The following is a 23,992-nucleotide window of genomic DNA, read 5'->3' as shown; positions in this document are numbered from 1 at the left end:
TTGGGGCTTCTGCATCATTTCAGGTGAGCAGGCTCTGAGGATGCCACATCCCTGCCGATGTAGGGGGAAGCCTGGCTTCCTGCTTCAACATGGTCTCCAGGTCAGAATCAGAAGAGAGATATCAGAAGAGAAATAGCATGAACTTTATTATTATTATTATTTATTTTATCAAGAACATGAGAGAAACATGAGAAATAAAGGAAGGAAGGGAGGAAGAGAGGAAGGGAGGAACAATCCAGCCTGCATGCAAAGTATATGGGAATGATGAGGAGATACACATGGAGAACTTATTGGTTGGCATATTGTACAGACTGAACAATCTTCCTCAGTGCCTCCTTGAGCTCCTTGTTCCTCATGCTGTAGATGAGAGGATTCACTGTTGGAGGCACCAACGAGTACAGAATGGCCAATGTCAGATCAAGAGATGGGGAGGACAGAGAGGGGGGCTTCAGGCAGGCAAATACTGCAGTACTGAGAAACAGGGAGACCACAGCCAGGTGTGGGAGGCACATGGAAAAGGCTTTGTGCTGGCCCTGCTCTGATGGGATCCTCAGCACAGCTCTGAAGATCTGCACATAGGACACCACAATGAAAACAAAACACCCGAAGAATAAACAGGCACTAACCCCAAGAAGCCCAACTTCCCTGAGGTAGTAATCTGAGCAGGAGAGCTTGAGGATCTGGGGGATCTCACAGAAGAACTGCTCCACCACATTGCCTTGGCAGAGGGGTAGGGAAAATGTGTTCACAGTGTGCAGGGAGCCATAGAGAAAACCACTGGCCCAGGCAGCTGCTGCCATTCTGACACAAGCTCTGCTGCCCAGCAGGGTACCGTAGTGCAGGGGTCTGCAAATGGCAACGTAGCGGTCATAGGCCATGACTGTGAGGAGACAATACTCAGCTGATATGAAAATAGTAAAACTTAAGACCTGCCCAACACATCCCCAGTAGGAAATGGATCTGCTGTCCATCAGGGAATTGTGCATGGATTTGGGGATAGTTGTGGAGATGGAGCCAAAGTCGAGGAGGGAGAGGTTGAGGAGGAAGAAGTACATGGGGGTGTGGAGGTGGTGGTCACAGGCCACGGCTGCAATGATGAGGCCGTTGGCCAGGAGGGCAGCCAGGTAGATGGCCAGGAAGAGCGAGAAGTGCAAGAGCTGCAGCTCCCGCGTGTCTGAGAATGGCAGGAGGAGGAACTCGTTTAGGGAGCTGCTGTTGGACATTTTACTCTCTCCTGGCTTTGTGGATTGTTCAGAAAAGAAAAGATATTGAGCAGTTATCCCAGACTTTTAAAGTTAAATATCTCCCAGCTTGTCTCAGTTCTAATACACTGCCCATATTGCCTCTTCATGGAGATCTTTGTGCAGCTCCCTTCCTTGAGCCTCAGTGTGGGGTGGCTGAATGTGCTGTGAGGAGCAGGGGCATCTCCCCATGGGCTCCAGAGAAGTCTGTCCAGCCCTACAGTAGTGGGAAGGAGACAAGAGGAGTGATGAGCTCTGAGATTCATAATTTTTCAGGTGAAATCCCTCTGGTTTGTAAAAGGTCTTTTCAGTATCTACAGCACCACTTCTAATGAACGTGTATTGAGAGCACAATTTGGGGATTTTTGACATTTATTTCGACATGTATTTTCTTTGGGATGCCCATCTCACCTCTGCAGAGTGTTCCTCAGAGGTAGAATTTTTCAGCATTTCTATTAGGAATCGTGAGAAAATGGACTTATAGTCACATTATGCAGAGTGAGGAGAGCCCCTTTGCCTATTAGCCTTGATTGCAGCTGTTGTGTGCCCAAACCTCATTTTGGTGCATGATGATCACCCTAATCAGTTGCCCTAGAAAGAACTCAGCCCCTCCTAAGAGCAGACAAGTCCAGTTTCAAAATCTCCGATCTCCAACTTCTCTCCCTTTCTCAGGGCACCTGAGGGAGGTCTCCAAGCTCCACTTCTAGCCAAGAATATGCAGGGCTCTTTTCAGCTGCCCATATGCAGTTTCCAAATTGTTTTTTCATACTCTCAGTCTCTGTAACAGATTCTTCAGAGGTCTCCTGGACATCACAGAGATGGCAGGAGGCAGCAATGTCCCTCCTGAGGGCACCTCCAAGTCTGTTAAGACATTACAGGCAAAAGGGTCAAATGAACTTGCACTGAAGATGGACTCTGCTTAAGGGAGAGTTAGCTCGGTTCCTAAACCCATGGTCTGCATTTCCTGGAGTTGCACAGGTTAGAGGGCACTGGAGACGCCTCACTCCCATGCATATTCCTCTCTTCCATAGCTTGCAGGGTAGGTGTCTGAACTGCATCTGAAAACTCTGCAACCCCAGGGAGCCCAAGAGAAGAACAGGAGGGGAAACAAGGAGCAATCCTGCGATCCTTCTGCCAAGGGGAGAAAGGGAAGACAGGCAGAGGGGCACTCAGGAACACCCTTCCCTCAGCTATGTGGGCATGCTACCTCACAGATGGTGACATTGCAGGCCATGCATCTGAAGCCCCTATACTGGGCAGCAGGAAATGTGCCCATAGCAGGAGGGATGCCCCTGTCCTTTGCCAGGGATCTGGCTGTAGTGGAGTGGGCTGATACCCTGGACCCCAAGGCTGTCAGTGCAGAGAGGCTGCTGGGTGGCAGAGGAGACGTGGCAGGGCTTGCTCAGAGGAAGGTGTCTGCACTGGAAGGACTGAGCATGACTTCCCCAAATCCGTCCTCCCATCATGGTGGGCACTTCCCTCTCCTTCCCTGACCATCTCTGCTGCCCACAGCAGTCCCTGATGGCACCTTACTCTGTCCCAACAATTTTTGTCAATCTGCTCACAGAGACATCACCTTTGTGTGCTCAGTTCTGCCCTACACAAGCCTCTGGGGACAGGGCACTGTCCAGGGGCATCGCTGTGCAGGCACTTGATGGAGCAAGTAAAATAAATTGCACAAAGGTGATGCTGATGCTGTCTGCAGACTAAGGTGGGTGGAAGAGGCTCTACAAAGTTTCTCACAGACCTATTGATCTGTAAGAGGGAAGGCTTGAGTCCACTACCTTGGCAAAACAGAATACACTCCTCTTTTCTCCCTGCAGCAGTTAGGGAGATAACGGAAAGTGCAGACAGGAAGAGGAAAGTTCCTGCCCTTGGAAGTAGCCCTTCTCTTGATCTTCCTGTTGAAAAGACTCTTGGGACATGTCCTGAATATGAACAAGGTGAGCAGACTTGACCGAGGCAGCACAGTGTCAACAGGAAGATGATCCTGGCTGACTGGGCCCAGCCCTGTCAGAGTTTCTCTGTGCAGCACTGACCCTTGCAGGCAGCAGAGTCACTGCCCAGGGTGCTCCCTCGGGTGCAGGGATGCTGCTCTGATTCAGAAACCTGGAGAGACCTGTGTGCACACCCAGCACTTGACACCCCTGCAGCGATACCTGGAAGAAAGGAGCAGTGTGCCCTGCCCTGTGAAGGTGCATCAGGGAATCCCTGAGCTGGATCAGCTCCTTCTCCTGCCATGCCCTGGATACTCCAGGAGAGACAAGTCCTATCAGTCGTGGGGTGGGATAGTTTCAGAAGATCCCTCCAGGAACCTCAGCAGCATTGCCCTGCAGCCAGAGACTTACCATGCAAGGGCTTGTGAAGATTTCTTCCTTCAGTGAGCTCTACGCTGTGCTTCCGCTCCACACTGCCGTTCCCCTCTCGCTGCCTTCTCTCCTCGCCTGTCCGCAGCAGCAGGCAGTGCCCGCAGCCCTGCTGCTCTTGGCACAGGAGCTGCTCCTGCACTCGGCTGTCTCTGGGCAGTGCTGCCAGGCTGCCACGAGCTGCAGCCCAGCTGAATGCATGAATTACTCTGTCCCTTGGGATTCCTCCCTCTGGGATATGTGCCATCGAGTAACCTGTTTTCCTTCTCTAAAGAGTACAGGGATACAGATTCCAACATTGCAATTTATTTCATCAGATAATGATTATCTACCAAAGTTAGAAATGTCCCACGGTAAGTCCTGATTCACATCTCTCAACTAGGCAGGACACCCGGACAGGGATAAGAAGGGAGCTTGTTGATACATGGTGCATATATGATTCAGATGACTTATTCAGATGACTTATTGGGGCTCCACATGTCTGTTCAGAAACGCCAGGTTTGGAGAAGGATTCAGCTGACTCATGAACTCCACAAATACATGGCAGGTGAGATTCCCCTTAGCAGGCTAAGCATGCACATGGTCTGCTTGCAAGCTCCTGGCCTAAAGGTCCTAATGGAATCACTGGAGATAGTGCTTCAGTGGGAGGCCAGGTCAGGAATTTCCTTGGACATCTCTAATGACCCTGGATGCCTTCTATCCTACTAGAGCAGCACTCACAATAAAGCTGAGGGATTGGCAGATCCCTACAGCTCAAAAAGTTGATCTATTCCAGTGGAGACCATTTATAGAATCACAAAATGGTTGAGGTTGGAAGGAGCTTTGCAGATGATCTAGTTCAAACCCATTGACCAAGCAGTGTCACCTACAGCATGTTGCACAGGATCCTGTCCAGGCAGGTCTAGAATATCTGTAGAGAAGGTGACTCCACAACCTTTCTGGGCAACCCATGCCAGTGCTCTGTCACCTTCACAGTCAAGATGCTTTTCCTCAAATTCAGGCAGAACGTCCTGTGCTTCAATTTATTTCTGTTGCCTCTTGTGCCATCACTAGTCACCACTAAAAAGAGTCTGGGCCATCCTCTTCTGCCCTTTTTATCCTCCCTTCAGGTATTTGCACACCCTGATAAGATCCCCTCTCAGCCTTCTCTTCTCCAGGCTAAAACAGGCTCAGTTCTCTCACCTTCTTCTCATAGGAGAGATGCTGCAGCCCCCTGATCAACTTTAGACATAGATAGACATATACTGGGCTTTCTCCAGTAGCTTCATGTCCCTCTTGTACTGCGGAGCCCAGCACTGGACACGGGACTCAAGGGGTGGCCTCCCCAGGACTTAGAAGGCAGGATGACCTCCCTTGTCCTCCTGACAACAGTCTTGTTGGCTACTAGTCTGTAGGCTACTACAGCCCAGAAGACCTCTGGCCTTCTTGGCGGCAAGGGGACATTGCTGGTTCATAGGCAAGCTCCAAGGGGGCTTGAGTGAGAGAAGGCACCTTTCTCTGGTTCCAAGGGACGTTTGGAGATCATCTAGTCAGATGGTGGTCAACTCAATGTTTGCAAGCACCTAGGAGGCCAGCAGCAGGCACACGGCACTGCTGCTGCTTGGGAGGGGTGTCACATTGTCTGTGCTCCTGACTGGACAGCACCAGGCATTAGCAGGTCCATCCATGTCTGTGAGGGTGAGCGTGAGCTCTGCTCTTTGCTGAGTCCCGGGCAGGCCAGCAAGAGGCGCCTGGCTGGGCAGTTCCTTGGGAGGTCCCTGCTGGCAGAGCAGCTGCGAGGCCAGCGCTGGCCCATGGCTGGGGACGGGCTCTGAGGCCGCTCCTGTCCCAGCAGCAGCGCGGCCGGCAGCGGGGTCTGGTGCAGACACGCGGGGAGGTCCCTTGTACCAGCTTCACAGTCTGCCAACTGTAGGTCCAATTGCCTTCAAAACAAGTAGTTGAGTTCACAAATAGCATGATTTATTCAAATGCAACATTTACAAAGCAGGTTTTGGATGTCAGTAGAGAAAATTCTCTACTACTGTGTGGAGTTTTTAGGTCGCTCTAATATACAAATGCGCAATCATGACTCTCTCCAGGAGATGGGAGAATTCTGTCAACCTTGAGGAGTCTCCTCAGGCAGCGTCCTGATCCAGAAGTTACGATGGAGTCTTACCTCTCCCCTCTTCCTTCTTCCCTCGTCCTTCCTCTTTCTTTTTCTTCCTCCTATTTCTCTCAGTTCACCTTTTCTATATTTTCTTTTACATTCAGGTGGAACTTGAGTGACTCTAGTCATACTTACTTTCGTTATTGATTGGTTTAAGTCTTGGGTTAATCAAAAATCCAGAGAACATGCTCAGTGAGGAGTAGTCGTTCCTTGGAGGCAGGTAACTTTTGGAATGGGGTGTGTGTTGGTATTATAATGAAAGTAGAATGAGGAAAAGTTTGAGTGAAGTCCATGGGAAGGGAGTGATCTGCCACTATTGCTGGCCTAGCCTCAGACATCTTATTATACAATGATGTGACTTACCAGCTACATGGCACCATCAGGTTGCCACCTCTGCAGGGAGTTCAACAGAGTCTGGCTGCAGTGCCTTTGCTTTGCTCCACCCTCCATTCTCCCTCATTCATCGTCTGCACGGCACCATCAGATTACCACCTCTGTAGAGAAGCCAGTAATGTTTGGCCATGGTGTCTCCGTTCTGTTCCACTCTTCATTTACTCTTATCAGTGTGTGCTAGGAGGGCAGATTGTGTCGTCAAGGGAATCATGGAGAAGTAAACTCCACACATACCAACCATCCTGTAGGTGGTTATGTCTGTAATGCCTTAACTTCTCTTAGGCCCTAGTGTTTCTCTAATTTCCCCTTTCTCAATTTTCCCACACTTCCTCCTCAATCTCTCCCTTCTTGACCTTGCATCCATCTCTACCATTCTCCTCAAATCCATGGCCAATTCTAGGACACCAGGGACATGAGCTATTTGGGATGTGTTGTCCAGGTCTTTCTGGTTGTCTTGTTTGGAGGAGAGTTTTCTTTCCTCACAGTCACGGTCTGTGATCACTATGTTGCCATCTGCAGACCTCTCACCCAACAAGGGGCAGTTCATGGTAGGGTCACCCAAGGACAAAGCACTAAATCCAGCCAAGCCCAAAGAAAGTCTCTGCAATCCCTGGAGAGGCAGTGGGGACCTAGGAGGCTCAGGGAGGAGGACTGGAGAGTGTTTTGTGCACTCACAGTGAAACACCACAGGCCGAAGCTACTGCAAACCTGAAAACTTCTGCTATTGCAAGAGCCCTGGGGTCACTCTGAGAACCATTAAAGAGCACAGACACGTGCCAGCAGTATCAGTGGTGGAGAGCCCTGTTTGCCTGGCTCTACTGCCCACCCCAGCCACCAAGACCAGAGTGGAGTCAGGAGTCGCCCCATGGCCTTATGGCCCCACAGCCCCACTTGTCTCCCTGGAGATTTTCTGACACCAACTGACATTGAGAGAAAAAGCTTCCAAGGGGTTTATTTGAAGCAGGCGATGGCTATTGGCGACTACAGCTTGTGTGGGCACCCGGATTCTATGGGACACGATATGGGAGCATCTCTGAAGCCCCCAGGACACAGCGCCTGTCGTTCTATCTCGGCTCTGCGCCAGCCCCCATCTCAGGGGACCTGTCTGGCATGTGCGTCTGCTCGCTGCTCCTCTCGCTGCCCCGCGATGCAGCAGCAGCAGAACGCTCTGCGCAGAGCCCGAAGCGCCGTCCTGAGCCGCGAGCACCATCGCTGGGGAGCTGCAACGTCTGGGAGGGCAGCAATGCCTGCGGTGGGAAGCAGAGCTGTGGGCAATGGGCTGCACGGGCGCAGGGCTGCACCTGCCTGTCCCTGACACCAAGAGCTTCCCGAGGGGTTCTGTCCTCGGCACAGCAACTCCCGAGCGCTTCCTGCTGCCGGCCTGGGTGCCACCCCCTGTGCCAGGACAGACCCACTGTCCCCAGCAGGGCTCTCCACTCGGGTACGTACCTGGTTCAACGTCGGGTGTGGGGCTGCAGGAGGAGGGCTTCTCCTCCTCCTCTTGAGGCTCCAAGGCCACCTGCATGGGCAGAGCAAGAACACGCACCCGTCAGCCATCGGCTGGCCCTGCTGAGGGTCCCAGTGCCCCAGGTTGCACAATGGCAAAGGGTTTGGATCAGAGGAGGCTGCCCATGGCTGCACATCCCAAGGGAAGGGACCTGCGGCTGGCACGGCAATGGGACAAGGCTCGTTGCGGGGCCGTAGCAGCAGCTGGGCAGGGGGAACAGAGGCAGCCAGGGGCGTGTGTGGAACAAGGGGGCTCGTGCCCTGGTGTGGAGGGGGCTACTACTGGGGCTGCCCCTTCCCTCCTTGCTCAGCATCCAGGCCCCAGGGCTGAATGCGATGTGGGCTGGAGCAGACTTCATCCTTGTGCCTTTGGCACTGGGAAACAGAGAGGAGCCGGCATCTCCCCATGGAGACATGGCAGAGGGCAAATGCCTGGAGTGACAGTGGGATGCCATGGGCAGGGGGGTCCCAAGGGATTGGGAAGCTCTGGGCACCCCCTCTGCTCTTCCCAGACCCAGCTCACAGGGCAGCTCCCTGGGATGGTGGGTGCAGGTGAGGCGCTGCTTGCTCACCTGGGGAGCAGGGCCTGCAGCCAGGGGAGGAGCCGCTGGTGCCGTGTCCTCAGGCAGTGGTTGTTCTGGAGTGCGGCTGTCACTCACAGGGGGCACCTTCTGGTCAGTCATCTCCCTGTCTGCGAACTGGCTCCGGAGGCTGGGTCTGACCCATGGCAAGGAGATGCTTCCCTCCACCTCCTGGCCTTGCAAAACCTCTTCACCATCTTCCTCTTCCTCATCAGTCTGGTCCAGGTGCTCATCCTGCTCTGTTCCCAGGTCCTTCTTCCCACTTCTCACCTGCCACTCCTTCTTGGGAGCATGGACATAGAGCCGCTCCAGCACCTCCCACTTGCACCTTGCGTCTTTGAGGAGCTCCACTTGCGTGACCTTCGGGTTCCACAAGTCATAGAAGGAGTTTCTGGCGAGGAGCTAGAGGAGAGAGGGAGGTTTGTGAACAGAGCTTCATTTCCCACCTAAATGGCCTCCTGGGTGCAGGGACAACTGGGATGTCACAATGCAGCGCAGCAGCTTGTCCCAGCACCAGTGGGGTTATGGCTGCCCCAGCCCTCCCTTGTGCTCACTTGTTTGGGTCGGACATTGAGCGATCCCGATGCTGTCAGGGAGAAACGTGTCCCCTCGCCCTCCTCTTCCTCGTCCTCGCTCTCCTCCAGGTTCTGCTGCTTCCTCAGGAAGGTGCCTTCTCGCAGCTGGGCCAAGCTCTGCCCGGTGCGCGCCAGGCAGCTGCTCTCGAGCTCCTCCAGCGGTTCCGTGCGGATGCTGAGCACGGACAGGCAGCGCGCGGTGTTGTCCGGGTGCACACGCAGCGGCTCTGCTCCCAGGTGGCAGACGATGCCCACAGGCTGCTGCTTTGGGCCCTGTCCTGTCCCTGCTCGGCGCGGTGGGGCAGCCTTCCGGCTCTCTGCCCTCAGCTCCACTGCAATCTCTGCAAAGATGCTGTCCACGAAGCCAGCAGTCTCGAGCAGGGATGAGCACGTGGCCTCCAGTGAGGCCGTTTCACCGGGTGAGCCAGCAGCAGCCGTGTCTTCTGCAGAGCCGCGTGGTGCCTCTGCGAAGGGCAGGCTGGGGAGTTCAGCCTCCCGGGAACCCTCCTTGGCTGCCGGCGCGCACTGCTGGGCATTCTGCGGGGCAGAAGAGGCTCTTTCTTCCTGGGACACCTTGGCGGGTGGCACTTCCACTTGGGGAAGCTGCAGCTCTCCCCCTTGGCACTCTGAGGATGTGCTTAGCACCAAGTCCTGCTTCGGCACCGTTGCCTCCAGGCGCTGGTCCTTGAGCTGCTGGCCCACCTGTGGGGAGAAGGAGGCCTGTGATGGAGGTGGCTGCATGGATACAAGTGGCCCCTGAAGCACAAGAAACCTCAGCCCTGTGTCCAAGGGAGGCTCGTGGCTGCACACAGCCTGGCTGAGCTCAGTCTAGAGCTGCTTGCTGAGCCTCAGCACAGAGCTCACAGGGTTTGGGTAGCCCTGGGAGGACCCTGGCTGGCGTCTTTTGTCCGAGAAAAAATACCCAGGGCCGAGAATAAATGAGCTCTCCCTGGAAGAGCTCCTGCCTGGCTACCTCACCCCAGCTCCCCTTCCAAACCACCCTTGTGCTCTCTGTGTCAGTCCCATCCCCGCTGCCTGCCTTTCCCTTCAGCCCCACTGCCCACCTTGCTCCCGCTCTCCTGCAAGCCTGAGAGCCCGTCTGTGGGCTGGGAGCAGGCGTTCGCCTGCTGCTCCTCGTCCATGTTCAGGAACCTCTTGTGGGGACCTGACACTGGCACCAAGGAGAGCTGCTCCCTCCTGATCGAGCTGCTCTCCTCAGAGTGGGGACCTGGGGTCTTTTCCCTCAATAAAGGCATGGTCACCATGGAGACCGCCCCCTCACAAAGGCCTTGCGGGCACGATGCCACTGCCATCACAAAGCCCTGGCGAGTGCCATGAGGACCCCATCACGATGTCCTGGTGGAGACCAAGGGGACCCCATCATGATGGCTTGGTGGAGGCCATAGGGACTCCATCATGATGTCCTGACCATCTCCATGGGTATGCCCATCACCATGTTGCTACCTCCAAGTCCTGATTCCAGCTTCTGAGCCTGCCTGGGGACTGCTATGAGGGGAGCAGGATGAATGTTTCTCCCTCCAGCTCTGCACTCCCCAGGCCTTGCAGAGGCTGCACTTCTTCAGGCGCTCCATAGCAGAGATCCACACAAGTCCATCCCTGTCGGCCTGCCCATTAATCCTCACCCCTACAATCCTGACTGACTCTCTGTCTGTCCCTAGGCAGAGTTCCTTGCATGTTGCTGTGCTCTCCAGGGTTTCCTTTGTCCACCTCACCTGCACCTTTCCCTGCCATCCCAGCCCATCACTCCCTCACTCTTGCTCTAGTCTTCTTCTTCTCTGAGTCATTCTCAATTTAAGGCTCTCCTCACCAGCTTGGCCAACTGGTTGATGACCATCAGGTGAGCAGATGGGAACAGTCTCCTTCCAGATGAAATGTGACAACATGCAGTCTTGCTGCCTTGCTCTAGGCTCAGCTCCAGGTTCTCCTCCAGCTCCTGCTGAAAAAAAAAAAAAGACAAAAAGAGAAGGAAGAAAAAAAAAAAAGGAAAAGAGACTCTTTGCTCTTCATCCTCTCCATTTCTTGCTTGTCTTAAGCTGGTATGAGGGTACATGAAAGCAATATGAATTATGGTACCTGAAATGCAAAATTAAAACCTGAATCCTTCGGACATGTTTCTCCTTCTTGTATCAGTGCATGCCCAGATGTGCAGAGCTGCTCCTGCTGGAGGCCAGTTCTGTGCATTTCTGTGCCAGAGCAAAGGCCCCTCCAAGGGCATTCACTGAAGACTCCAAGGCCAACAGGGAAATCAGCAGGTTGTGAGGAAGCCCCAAAAGTGCCTTCGCCCACTCTGCCCATTGACAGCACCAGCAGCACCTTTGCTGGTCCCAGCAGGCCACCAAGCATGGGAAAGGGGATAACCAAGGGGTGCCAGGCACCCAAAGGCCATGCCAGTGCCGTAGGGACCATGGCTGTGCATGTGCAGGTGTTCTAGGTGAGCACACTTGTGTCTGTCACACTGGACTAGCCTGAGGGACAGGGCAGGATGGCTCCCAGAAACACACTGCTGTGTTCCTCTATGCTTCCCTGGCACAGTTAACTGCGAGTGACATTCCTCCTCTCCTGGGAATATTCTAGGCCAGCCCAGCTGGGTCAGGCAGCCCCAACAGGAGAAGGAGTTGCTGCCCCAGGGGACTCTAAAGTACCTCTGGGCATGTGACAGAGGTAAAGAGGATGTCCAGGAAGGGCAAGATGCTGCTGAGGAAATTCCTGTTCCTTCTGGATGAGGACAGCCTTTCATGTGGCCACATTGAGGACATCAGTAGCATGCTCACTGTCAGGATCACCATGGATAGGAAGGTTCAGGAAGAGGAGACCCATCACCCTTTAAGAACATAGGTTCATGAAAAGAGACCCCAGCATCATGTGTCTCCAGTTACTGATTCCTCCTTTCATGTGTTGGTGCTCAGTTGCTGGACCATAGGCCCTGGACCACCTTGAGAGGCCTCAGAGTTCCTGCCCTCTGCACCCATTCCAGGAGGTTGTGTCTTTCCTGGAGGTGCTGTGCTGTATTTGCCAGCCATGGCTGGCTGTAATGGGCACACCAGGCACCTGGCACAGCTCTAGAGACCTTGGACTGAACTTGGGTGCCTGCCGTGCAGGGATGTGCGTGTGTCACTTTGCTTTGCTCTGATTTGAGCTCACATGCCCTAAATGCACATGTCTGGTTCCATTTCAGGTGGTCAAGCATACCATCCTCGCCCCTATGTCCATCAGCTGGTGCTTGGGAAGGATGTCCATCTCTCACGATGGTTCCAAGAGAACTTGCAGACCCTTGCATTTGCCTTGGACCACCCCAGCCCCTCAGGCATTACAAGGTGTTATTACTGACTCCTACCCTCTCTCTCTAGCGATTAGAGATGCCAGGGCCATTTCCTACCTGGGATGTGCTGCACAGGTCTCTGTCTTCTTGAGTTCAAGAGAATGTTTTTTTCACATAGTTATGGCTTATGACCACTTCAAGGCCATCTGCAGACCTCTGTGCTATGGGATCCTCCTGAGCAGCAGAACTTGTGTTGAAATGGCAGCAGCTGCCTGGGCCTCTGGGTTTCTCAATGCCCTGGTCCATACTGCTAACACTTTCATGCTTTCTTTCTGTAGAGACAGCTCTACGGACAGTAGTTTTGTGAAATCCCCAAAATCCTCAAGCTCTCCTGCCAGGCTACAGGCATTTCCATATATTTGTGATGCAAAACATCAGGATGTGGCACAGAAGACAGATTGGTCATGATAGACCCTATTACCAAGAGCCAAGGACACCGTTTGTCCAATGGCCCCACTTGAGAGCAGAGAAATGCTGGCATGGAGAGAAGATGTCAATGCAATGGTGAAAGAAGGTTCCCACTAAGAGAGCAAAGCCTGCAGTGCCCAAAGCCAGGGAGAAACATAGTGTGACTGTGAGGAAATGGCAGGAGAGGGCTTTGTTGCCTGAGCTGATTTGTAGTACCTTGGGGCCTGTGACGGAGTTGGGCCAATCTCCAGGCAGGAGAAGGCATCATTGAAGGTGTTCTTGGGCTGGAGCCGTCTAAGATCCAGCCATCCTGAGGCTATCATTAGCCCAGTCATATCATCCAGGGTGAAAGGAGGTTCTGTTTGATAAAAGCGAGAAGCTGTTAAGGGAGCAGAGACCAGAGCAGACACCTTGGTGTGATGTGCCTCTCCCATTTAGGGAGCACGCTTGGCGGTAGGAGGGATGGATTGGCCTAAAGGCAGTGGTGGGATCCAGTTGTTTCGGCACTGGTAGCGAACCCGAGAGGTCTGGGGGCGCTTGCCCAGCTCCAACTCCAAAGGGACAGGGCTTCTTATAGATCCCATGCTAGAGGAGGCATTTGGTTATGCTGGACAACGCAGGCATCTGTCTTGGCCCAGCCAGCCTATTCCAATGTCACTGAATGATATGCCTGCCCTGAATTATATTAACTTTTTGCACTGTGATGATCTGCCTGGGTCTCTGCTTTATACTGCATGGTGCTCACACAGTAGTGAAAGGCACCTGGAGTCATTTGAGATGGCCAAGGACATTCCCCACCTGGTCTTGTCCTGGAGCTCCATGAGAATGTGGGTCTGAGATTTGCCTCTTAAGAGCAAACAGACATGGGCAGGTTTTTGGTACCTCCTCTGCCTCTTCAACTGTCCCCAGGTGTTTGTGTGTTGCCAGCTGACTCCCACCCTCCATCAGCAGTGATTACAAGGGGAACTTAGAGAAGGAGCTCCCATGGAGATGTCAGTGCTGTGCACACTTCAGCATGGGGAAGCAGAATCCCACCTTCTGTGTATTCAGGGGAGGAATGTGAAACCCATCCCAGATCAGTGACTTCTGAACCAGCATGTGATGCCCACATTGACTCATCTGAATCAATGAGCCCCCTTCTTGCCCCTGTCTCAGTGTCCTGCCTATTAGGGTCTTACTAACTAGGGACTTCCAGAGTGGGACCTTTTTAACTTGCATGGATAGTCATCCTCTGATGAAATAGATGGCAAGCTGGGAATCATTCTTTCTCCACTCAGTTGGAAAGGACAACAAGTGATTATTTTAGTTTACTTAACAATCATTTCCCAGGAGGAGGGGGCACAAGGGACAGAGAAATTGGTGAGTTCAGCTGGGCCTCTGCTCCTGAGCGGGGCCAGGCTCCTGGGACGGAGGCAGCTCGTGGCAGCCTGGCAGCACTGCCCAGAGACAGCCGAGTGCAGGAGCAGCTCCTGTGCCAAGAGCAGCAGGGCTGCGGGCACTGCCTGCTGCTGCGGACAGCAGAGGAGAGAAGGCAGCGAGAGGGGAACGGCAGTGTGGAGCGGGAGCACAGAGGAGAACTGGCGGAAAAATCATCACATCCTTTGACACGGTGAGTCTCTGACTACAGGACAATGCTACTGAGGTTCCTGGAGCGGTCTTCTGACCCCAATCCATGCCATTACAGATCGGCATGGATTCTCTTGCTTTCTCCTGTGCAGAGAACGGGGAGATGCTTCAGAGCAGCATTCCTGCTACTCCAACACAGGGACAGGACATGCTGCTCTCTTCTCCTGGGCATGGCTGCAGGGTGTGAAGCCGGGGTGTGCACAGCAGTGTCCCTGTGCTCCATGGTGCTGTGTGCCCAGGGCAGTGACTCTTCCACCTGTAAGTGTCAGCGCTCAGCCAGCTTCAGGAGCTCCCCATGGTGCTCTGGGTTAGAAGAGAAGCTCTGGGTTAGAAGAGAAACCCCCAGCAGGGTAGCTTGAGCCTCCCATCAAGAGGATGCTGTATTTTATGCCTTGGGGACATATCAGAGGTGACTTTTCATAAAGAACACCGAGACAGGGAACACCTGATAGAGAAGAGTCATCAAGACTCCGTCCTCTCACTTTTATTCTCTTTGGGTGGGGTGAAACAGGCATGGATTTGTCAGGTTTATACACAGGTTGGAGGCTCATAAACGGTGACACTGAGAGAAGAGCAGTAGTGGCACGACCAGAGCAAATGCCTTCACCCACCCCTCAGCCTACAGACAGAGCCAGCATCCCCTTTCCAGCCTCAACAAGGTTTGTCTCACCCGAAACACAGAGGTGCCCTGGGCAGGATCCTGCCTCCAGGAGGTGTCTGCAGGGCAGAACTGAGGACCCAGCGGGTGGGATGGGGTCTGTGACAGTCTCTGGCCATGTGAGGGCAGACACGCAGATGGAGGAACAGCTCCCACAGGGGATGGCTCCCCAGGCAGCAGAGTCATGGCCAGAGGGTGAGAGGAAACTGTCACCTCCAGGACCTCCTCTCCTGTCCACACCAGCACAACCCTCTGCTCTGCAAGCTGCAGCATCCAGACCATATTTCCTTGGCAGATGGACGTGAAGGAGACACTCCTGAGAGCCCCCTTCCCCCAGGCCTGCCTGGCCCTGCTTCTCTCAGCACAGCTATCAGGGTGTTTCTCTGTGCTTCACACCAGCTCGTGTCCGTCCCTTGGACTCTCTGGGCAGGGGGTTTCTGCTGCAGTCCAGACACCGACGCTGTGAGTCCTGCCATGGAGATGTGTCCTTGAGTGTGAGGTGCCCCATACCCCTCTGCCCTATGGTGCTTGAAGCCAGGTACTGTGAGGGTCTGTGCATGAGCCAATTCTCCCTGGAGGACACCTCATCCTTCAAACATTTTGTCTGTATTTTTGTTGGTTGGACTGCCAGATGCCCTCCAGAGGGGCACAGCTCCCCCATTACGGCTGAGTCTTATGGAGGGGCTCCATGGAGAAGCTCTCCAGGTACTAAGGCCCTGGAATTGCTGCTGGCAGCTGGATGCAGGCAGCTGGAATAAGTCCAATGTGCTTCATGCTTGAAAAGGAGGGCTGAAACCTCCCTCAAGAACTCTGAGACAGGGCACTGGGTTGGGTGATCTGCACTTTGAACCTGAATTCCTCTGCACTCCATGGAGTGATTTCTTTCTATGGTAAAATGAGTGAAATTGTCCTCCACATCAGAGGTGCGAACACAGGGCGGCTGGGAACAGGTCAGCTCTTCTCACTCTGCATTAATGCTATAGTGAGCCCTTTTGTCCCTCTACAACCACAGCCATCTACTCAGAGTATAGTAGGAATGCTGGGGATTTCTGTGTCCTCATGGAAAACTCACCCAGCTCAAGACACAGACCTCAATAACTTGAGACTTGACTGAAAGGGGAATTCATAACGTTTGTGAGCTAGAGGAGGGCTTATGAGAAAGATTTATACATGGAAATCTGTTCTAATTTCTTGACAACTCTTTTTCCTCTGTCAGTCCTTCAGTGGCCTGAAGGAGCTAATGTCCAACAGCAGCTCCCTCAATGAGTTCCTCCTCCTGCCATTCTCAGACAGGCGGGAACTGCAGCTCTTGGACTTCTCGCTCTTCCTGGCCATCTACCTGGCTGCCCTCCTGGCAAACGGCCTCATCATCACAGCCGTAGCCTGCGACCACCACCTCCACACCCCCATGTACTTCTTCCTCCTCAACCTCTCCATCCTCGACCTGGGCTCCATCTCCACAACTATCCCCAAATCCTTGGCCAGTTCCCTGTGGGACACCAAGGCCATTTCGTACTTGGGATGCGCAACACAAGTCTTTTTCTTCCTTTTTTTTATTTTCAGGAGCGTTTTATCTCCTCACAGTCATGGCTTATGACCGCTATGTTGCTATCTGCAGACCTCTGTGCTATTGGGCCCTCATGGACAGCAGAGCTTGTGTCAAAATGGCAGTGGCTGCCTGGGCCTGTGGGGTTATCAATGCTTTCTTGCACACTGGGAACACATTTTCCCTACCACTCTGCCAAGGCAATGTGATGGAGCAGTTCTTCTGTGAGATCTCCCAGATCCTCAAGCTCTCCTGCTCAGACTCCTACTTCAGGGAAGTTGGGCTTCTTGGGGTTAGTCTTAGTTTAGCCTTTGGGTGTTTTGTTTTCATTGTGGTGTCCTACGTGCAGATCTTCAGAGCTGTGCTGAGGATCCCCTCTGAGCAGGGCCGGCACAAAGCCTTTTCCATGTGCCTCCCGCACCTGGCCGTGGTCTCCCTGTTTGTCAGCACTGGACTGTTTGCCTACCTGAAGCCCCCCTCCAACTCCTCCCCAGCTCTGGATCTGGTGCTGGCTGTTCTGTACTCAGTTCTGCCTCCAGCAGTGAACCCCCTCATCTACAGCATGAGGAACAAGGAGCTCAAGGATGCCATTAGGAAACTGGTTACATGGGTCCAATGTCAGCAGCAATAACCCCACCATGCACAACCACTCACCAGTTACAGGCTATCTGGCATCAAGTCTTTATGCTGTTCCTTTCCTTGCCTTGCCTTCCCTTGCCTTCCCTTCTCTTTCCTTTCCCCTCCTTTCTCTTTTTTTTTCTGATGCATTCAAATAAAAATAAATAAGTTAGTACACAAATTGTGAGTACTGATTCTTCTCATTTGTACCTTCTCCAGAGACTGTGTTGAAGCAGGAGGCCAGGCTTCCCCCTTCACCAGCAGAGAGGGGCAACCTCAGAGCCCGCTGGTCAGAGCTCCCCCAGATGTCGTGTTCCTCAATGCAGTGAGGAGAGTTTCCCTGTGCAGTGTCTCCTCCTGCTATGGCACCAAGGGAGCTCCGGGGCACAGAGTTCAGCTCAGACAAGTACAGATGGGGTGAGACCATGGGTCCCCTTTCCATGAGGAGAGCTCAGCTGCTCCAGGCGCAGTCAGCATGTCATCTCACAACCCTCTCCTGCAAGGGTGACAGCCACGTGTCACTGTGGGCTGATCCTTTCCCTCTACAGAGCTTCAACTTGTGGGAGAGGAGGAACATTGGAGAGGAGGGAACTCGGACAGCAGTTTGTGAGGATAGACCCCATGCTTGACAGTATCATCCCCACAGTGACAGCAGCCTTCCTGTGAGGGCGGCAGCTTTCCTGGAGACATGTCCCAGCAGAGCAGCAGAACTTTTTCTTTTGGGAGTCGCTCTCTTCATTTCCATGCTGTCCTTCCATGTTCTTTTCCATAGATATGGTCTAGCAGCTCTTATTACCTGAGAGCCACAGGGTTGTGTTTCCATGTGCATGTGTCCTGGAAGAACTGGCAGGATGAGTCCTTGGGCTCCCTTCCTGGCCTCCAGGATGGCATTTCCTTAATAAGAGGGGATTTGCCCTGTGATCAGCCTAAACCCGGCCTTTCAGAAACTGGAGTCAAAAGATATGCCCAAGGGTGTGCAACCCCCAAAGGGCCTGCTCTTCTGCTTGTGAACTCCATGAGACCCAAGGGATGAGCTCAGTGTTCCCGGGTGATCTGTTAGCCTGAATCCAGGGTTCATCTCTCAGTGACCAGTGGACATGGGCAATGGGCTCTGCATTTCCTGCACCAGGCTGCCCCACACGTGACAGTGCTGGTGAGAGATGCTTCTGGAGGGGCATCCAAACCCTCGGGGGAGCTCCAGGGGCAGCGTGTGCAGCTTTACTGAATCAGGGGGATTCACAGTGCAGTGACCAGAAGGGAGAGCACTAAATCAAGGTGCACATGGGGAAAGGAGGGCTCTGCAATCCTGGAACAGACAGTGGAGACCCAGGAGGCCCAGGGAAGGGGCACTGGAGGGTACCATCCATTAGCACAGACCTGAGCCATCAGAATCAGCAGTGCTGATCCCTTTTCAACTGGGTCTGCTTCATGCACTGGCCAGCGTGTTCTTTAGAAGAATAATAGAAAACTTTAAAAAGATGAAATGCTTGTATTTAATTGTTATCTTCAGCTTTCAGCTACATTCCCCAAACCTCTCCAATTAGCCATGGACACTTGAAGGAAACAGCAGGGAGAGTCCTGGTTTATCAGGTCTTTTTGCTTTTTAATGAACTCCATGCAGTGCTTGGAGCTGAGTCCATGAATTGCAGCTATTGAAAGGAGATTGAAGAAATCCGTGAAGAAGGCAAAGTCAGAAGGAAACCCTAAAGTTTTGTAGAGCATTAATGGATCCCACTGAGGCCATTAACTACAACAGCTCACCAGGGGCTGATTATAGCTAAAAAATATAATCATTGGTAATAGTTAGGTAGAGAAAATACTCAGGTGGCCCTGATGCCGAGTACACCCTTGGTGTGTTTTGTCAACACACATTGGGCAAGCACAGGCAGAGAAACCCTGGGAAGGGAGATCCTTTCCTCCATGTGTTGCCCATGTCTCTTCCTGGCATCAGTGTCTGGGTGAGGGTGTGCAGTGCTGAGTGCAGGACAAACACACGACACCTCCCAGGGTCCCCAGAAGGATAAAAGGGGTAAAGGAGTCCTGATGATTCGGGGTAGGCCTCGGTGACAGACACAATAGCCATAGTCAAGAGGATAAAGACCTCCATTCTGTTGGGGCCTTGGCAGCACCCTTGGCCATCTCTACCATGGGTCATCCTAGACCTGCTCCTGTGTCCCTGCAGACTATGGACACCCAATCTGCTTCCCCAGCAAGTTCTCACAAGAGGTTCTCCTTTCCTTCATTGAGAGCTTTTCCATCCTCAGTGGCTGTTTCTTGTACACAAACCCATGGGTGGTGACAGACTCGCTCTGGGTGCCCTGTAGCACCGCTGCTCTACCCTTCAAGTGATATTTCTTCATCCTGTTGCCCAATCTGAGCTTCCCAAGCTGTATTTTCATCCTGTTTCCTCTTTTCATGCTGCTTCCCACTACCAAGAAAATCTCTTGGCAGCCTCATAATGTGGGGACGAATATAACCTGGTGTATCACGACAGAGTGGAACGTGAGGAACTGAAGTGCCAGGGCCTGAATGACAGGCCTGAGTTGGGGTTGACGTAGAGATGAATACGGCTCTGCCTTTGCAGTGCACAACACTCGCCTGTAGAATTGCTCATGCCAGCTTGCACGGAGGCTTATTAAACTGTAGCTTTTTTAAGCTCTCATGCAGCTGTTTTTGACCTTGAAGGGAACCCTCCCATCCGAGTCCTGGGCTCTGACCAGATGCCCATCCCACATGATAGGGAAAGTATGCCACATGAGATGTTACCGCTCACAAACAAAATGCAAGTTATCATGATTTGCTGATTTGGCTCTATAAAAGATAGACACACTTGCTGTGATTTTGGAGACCTCACGGGTGGATGCACCACGTAAGACCTCCCGGTTGCTGGAAATGTTCTCCAAATCCTGGCCACAACAGGGACTCCCTAGCGAATGCGGATCTGGATGATGATGACATATGATGGCATATTGAGGCAATTGGTGATGTATGTTTTAATCACTATTCTCTTTCTCGTATACTAATGGTTAGGTGCATTACCTTGCTTATTTTGTCTGATGCTAAAATCCTTGTGTAATAAGCTTATTTGGTTAAATGTATCATTCTGTACTGCCTTAATATTGAGAGTGAAATAAGACCATTCTTTCCAGTGGTGTCTGGTTCTTTCCATCGCCCCATCTGCCCCAGAGCTGTGCCGGTGCTCTTCTTTCTCATCGTGCTCCTTTGCACGCCCCAAGCCCCCAGCCCTTATAGCCCTGAGTAGCAAGTGTGTGTTACAAGCAGGATGCAAATTATTGCCTGATGACTTTTAAAAGAAGAGAAAGATGCCTCTTCTCTTGCTGCTCTCCAAGAAAAAGCAGCCCAGCCTGAACCAGGCAATGCCTGTAACAAGACCAAGCAAGGTAGAGCAAGGTCCTTCCTTGTGCTCAGCTTCTTCTATTCCCAGTTGTCACTTTGACCATGCAGGTGGCAGGTGAAGTTGTCTGAGGTGTGAAACACAGGAATAACACCAGAGGAGAAACTGCCACTTTTGCACTTTGAGATGTGATCGTGACACATGCAATGGTGCAGTGTGACAAACAGAGAAGGGGTAAAGGGAAGCAAGCTAACCATCAGGAGGCATGAAAGCAGTGCGAGATGCAGTGCCATAAATGCAGCATTCCAATGTGAGCCCCTTTTTGCATCTATCAGGTGGTGCTCAGAGAGTCTCTGATGTGTGAAGGTCGCTTGCCAAGGGCCAGAGGTACAAGCAGTGTAACTGGAGGGACTCGATTTCTCCAGTTCATGGAGCTCTGTCAGACGTGGGCACTGAACAGTGCAAGAGAGTCCCCTCAGAGACCATGGTTTTGTGGGTGTCCAGTTTGCTGAAGTGAGCCCTACTCAGATCCTCCTAAAGCAAGGGAAAGTCTTCCTTTTTCCATTGCTCCATGGTCTCCAGGGCCTAGGATTCCTGAGGGTCACTCTTAGCATTAAGGCCTGATGCAAAGGTGACCTTTTCTGTGTCCTCTCTCACCAGGCCTGTTGGCCCAGTTAGCAACAGGCCCATATTTTCCCTAGTCAGCCTTTTGTTCCTGCTGTATTGCTGTATTATATGTTAAATAATTATTTATTATTATATTATCAGGAAAGTAAGAGTAAGCATTGACGAAGAAATAAATGAAGAGCACATGTTTCATGCCAGGTACATGGGAATGACACGTGACTGCACACAGGACAGTTTTTGGCACTGACATTGCACCCATTGAGGAAGTTTCCTCAGTGCCTCCTTGAGCTCCTTGTTCCTCATGCTGTAGACAAGGGGGTTCAGTGCTGGAGGCACCACTGAGTACAGAATGGACAGTACAGAGAGAACCAGAGCTGGGAAGGGTATGGAGGGTGGAGAGGGGGAAATAAAGTGGCTAAAGGTGACATTTCACTGCCCCTGTGGCTATGGGTTGGAGTCAGACCCAACCAAATGGGTATCACGACCTCTAATCCCTCCTGGGCACTGCAGATGACTGCACAGTCCAGGGCACCTGGACTGCAGAGCATTTCCAAGGGTGCTCGTTGTGTCCAGTTGTGCCTATACATCCTGCCCCTGGTATTTGATAGATGGTGACCCAGAGGGCTCTCTGTTCTCCCTTCTTCCTGACAGTTGAGTCCTCACTGCCTCTCCTGAGACTGCAGAGTCCTCTTTTGCCTGCGAATACCCAGTGCTTTACCTCTAAGAAACTCCATCTTTGAGGACCTCTCCCTTTATGAGGCTCTACTCACAGTCCATCCCAGGCATATGCTGTCCCGGGAGGATCTCTGTGCTCTCCTGACACCTCCAGCTTCCCCTCCATGAGAACAGCCATCTGACACTGTGCCTTAATATGCAGGAGAGCTGTGCATGTGTAAATCCATGACCATTCAGCGTCTCCACTATCCTTGGACTCTCATAGGTGAATTCCCAAACCAGCCCTTGGTCTCTGAAAGATCATTACATGATTCTGAGCTCTGTGTTGCTGAACCCATGGAGAATCCTGTGCAGCAGGCCCTTGAGGGGTGCAAGTCCTTGTGCCTATTCTTGACACCAGCTTTGGAGGAAAAGCCCAGCTTTCACGCACTGTTCTAGTAGAAATTACTTTATTGCAGAGATACTGTTAGGGAGCCAGTCCTTGTCCAGCATTCAACACAATTTAGGGGATCAGGTGAGACAAAGCAGACACCGTAAAAAGGGGAATGAATACACGTAGTTGTGTAGGAACATGATAACAATTATTATCACTAGTAAAAGCCATAATAAAAATAAGATGAACAAACAATGTTCAATCCAGTTACAGGATACAGAAAGAGTCATTTGTGGAGAGATGTGGAAAAATTACCACTGCTTAAAAAGGTCCATGAAATCACTTTCCTAATGGCATCCTTGAGCTCCTTGTTCCTCATGCTGTAGATGAGGGGGTTCACTGCTGGAATCACCACCGAGTACAGAACAGCCAGCACCAGATCCAGAGATGGGGAGGAGATGGAGGGGGGCTTCAGGTAGGCAAACAGTGTAGTGCTGAGAAACAGGGAGACCACGGCCAGGTGCGGGAGGCACATGGAAAAGGCTTTGTGCCGGCCCTGCTCAGAGGGGATCCTCAGCACAGCTCTGAAGATCTGCACGTAGGACACCACAATGAAAATGAAACACCCAAAGACTAAACAGGCACTAACCACCAGAAGCCCAACTTCCCTGCGGTAGGAATCTGAGCAGGAGAGCTTGAGGATCTGGGGGATCTCACAGAAGAACTGCTCCACCACATTGCCTTGGCAGAGTGGCAGGGAAAATGTGTTCCCAGTGTGCAAGAGAGCATTGAGGAAACCACTGGCCCAGGCAGCTACTGCCATTCTGACACAAGCTCTGCTGCCCAGGAGGGTCCCATAGTGCAGGGGTCTGCAGATGGCAACGTAGCGGTCATAGGCCATCACAGTGAGGAGACAATACTCTGCTGAAATTAAAAGAAAGAAGACAAACATCTGGGTTGCACATTCCAGATAGGAAATGGCCCTGTTGTCCCACAGAGAACTGGCCATTGATTTGGGGACAATGGCGGATATGGAGCCAAGGTCGAGTACAGAGAGGTTAAGGAGGAAGAAGTACATGGGGGTGTGGAGGCGGTAGTCGTAGGCTACAGCTGTGATGATGAGGCCGTTGGCCAGGAGGGCAGCCAGGTAGATGGCCAGGAAGAGCGAGAAGTGCAAGAGCTGCAGCTCCCGCGTGTCTGAGAATGCCAGGAAGAGGAACTCATTGAAGGAGCTGCTGTTGGACATTTGCTCCTTCATGTCATGGGCAACAGTCCAAGAAGGAAAAGACAGTAAGAAGTTAAGTTACTGCAAAATCTTTTCCCTTTCTCACAAACACACACACAGACACACATATCCCTCCTTCACACATAAACATCCCTTTTATCCTTGGCAAGATCTTCATTTATCTCCCTGTCTGAAGCTTCAGTTGTGAAAGGCAAATGCTGTCTCTGTGTCCTAGCACAGAGCCAACAGGTCTCTACATCCTTTCCCACCTGCTTTAGATGTGCACCTCTCTCAGCTAAGGAACAGTCTCAGCCATAAAGGAGACTGGCCTGTGCTGACTTTGCTGTGTTCACTTGCAAAGTGCAGATCTCCAAGCTCACCTCTGTTTCTCGGTCAGATGTCCTGAGAGCGATGGAGAGGCTGTAACAAAGTGCATGGCTCTGATGATGAGAAGAAAGGCTCTGCAATCTGGTGCTCATCCTGAGGGAGATTTGGACATGCAGCTTTTAGGCAAGGACACGCAGTGTCAGCTGCCCACATAACAGATCCCTCCCACCCACCAGCACCATTTCCATTTCCTTAGTTCCTCTGTGGCTTCTGCAGGGGACATTCAGCCAATGTAAATGTCCTACAGAAGACTTGTGACCCTTCGCAGGGCAGGGCACAGCCCAACACCACACCCCAACACAGGGTCCAGTGTCTTAAAGGTGGCATCTCGTGAAGGACAATCAGC

At 52.4% G+C, this 23,992-nt stretch overlaps 2 protein-coding genes across 2 annotated transcripts; both read right to left on the bottom strand.

Moving 5' to 3' along the window:
* Positions 1 to 287: 287 nt before the first annotated feature.
* Positions 288 to 1,223, bottom strand: LOC148593452 (olfactory receptor 14A16-like). The gene has a single exon (XM_088530920.1). The coding sequence runs from the start codon at positions 1,221 to 1,223 to the stop codon at positions 288 to 290; it is 936 nt and encodes a 311-aa protein (XP_088387046.1).
* A 21,097-nt stretch (positions 1,224 to 22,320) lies between these two features.
* Positions 22,321 to 23,280, bottom strand: LOC148593451 (olfactory receptor 14J1-like). The gene has a single exon (XM_088530926.1). It carries the CDS (start codon positions 23,278 to 23,280, stop codon positions 22,321 to 22,323), a length of 960 nt encoding a protein of 319 aa, XP_088387052.1.
* Positions 23,281 to 23,992: the final 712 nt, after the last annotated feature.

This window comes from Tinamus guttatus, unplaced genomic scaffold (assembly GCF_059628265.1).
Source record: "Tinamus guttatus ecotype Peru unplaced genomic scaffold, ASM5962826v1 Tinamus_guttatus_pri_ptg000390l, whole genome shotgun sequence".
Classification (NCBI taxonomy): domain Eukaryota; kingdom Metazoa; phylum Chordata; class Aves; order Tinamiformes; family Tinamidae; genus Tinamus; species Tinamus guttatus.
Note: the sequence above shows the minus strand (reverse complement) of the source record. Positions and strands in the feature narration are given on the sequence as shown.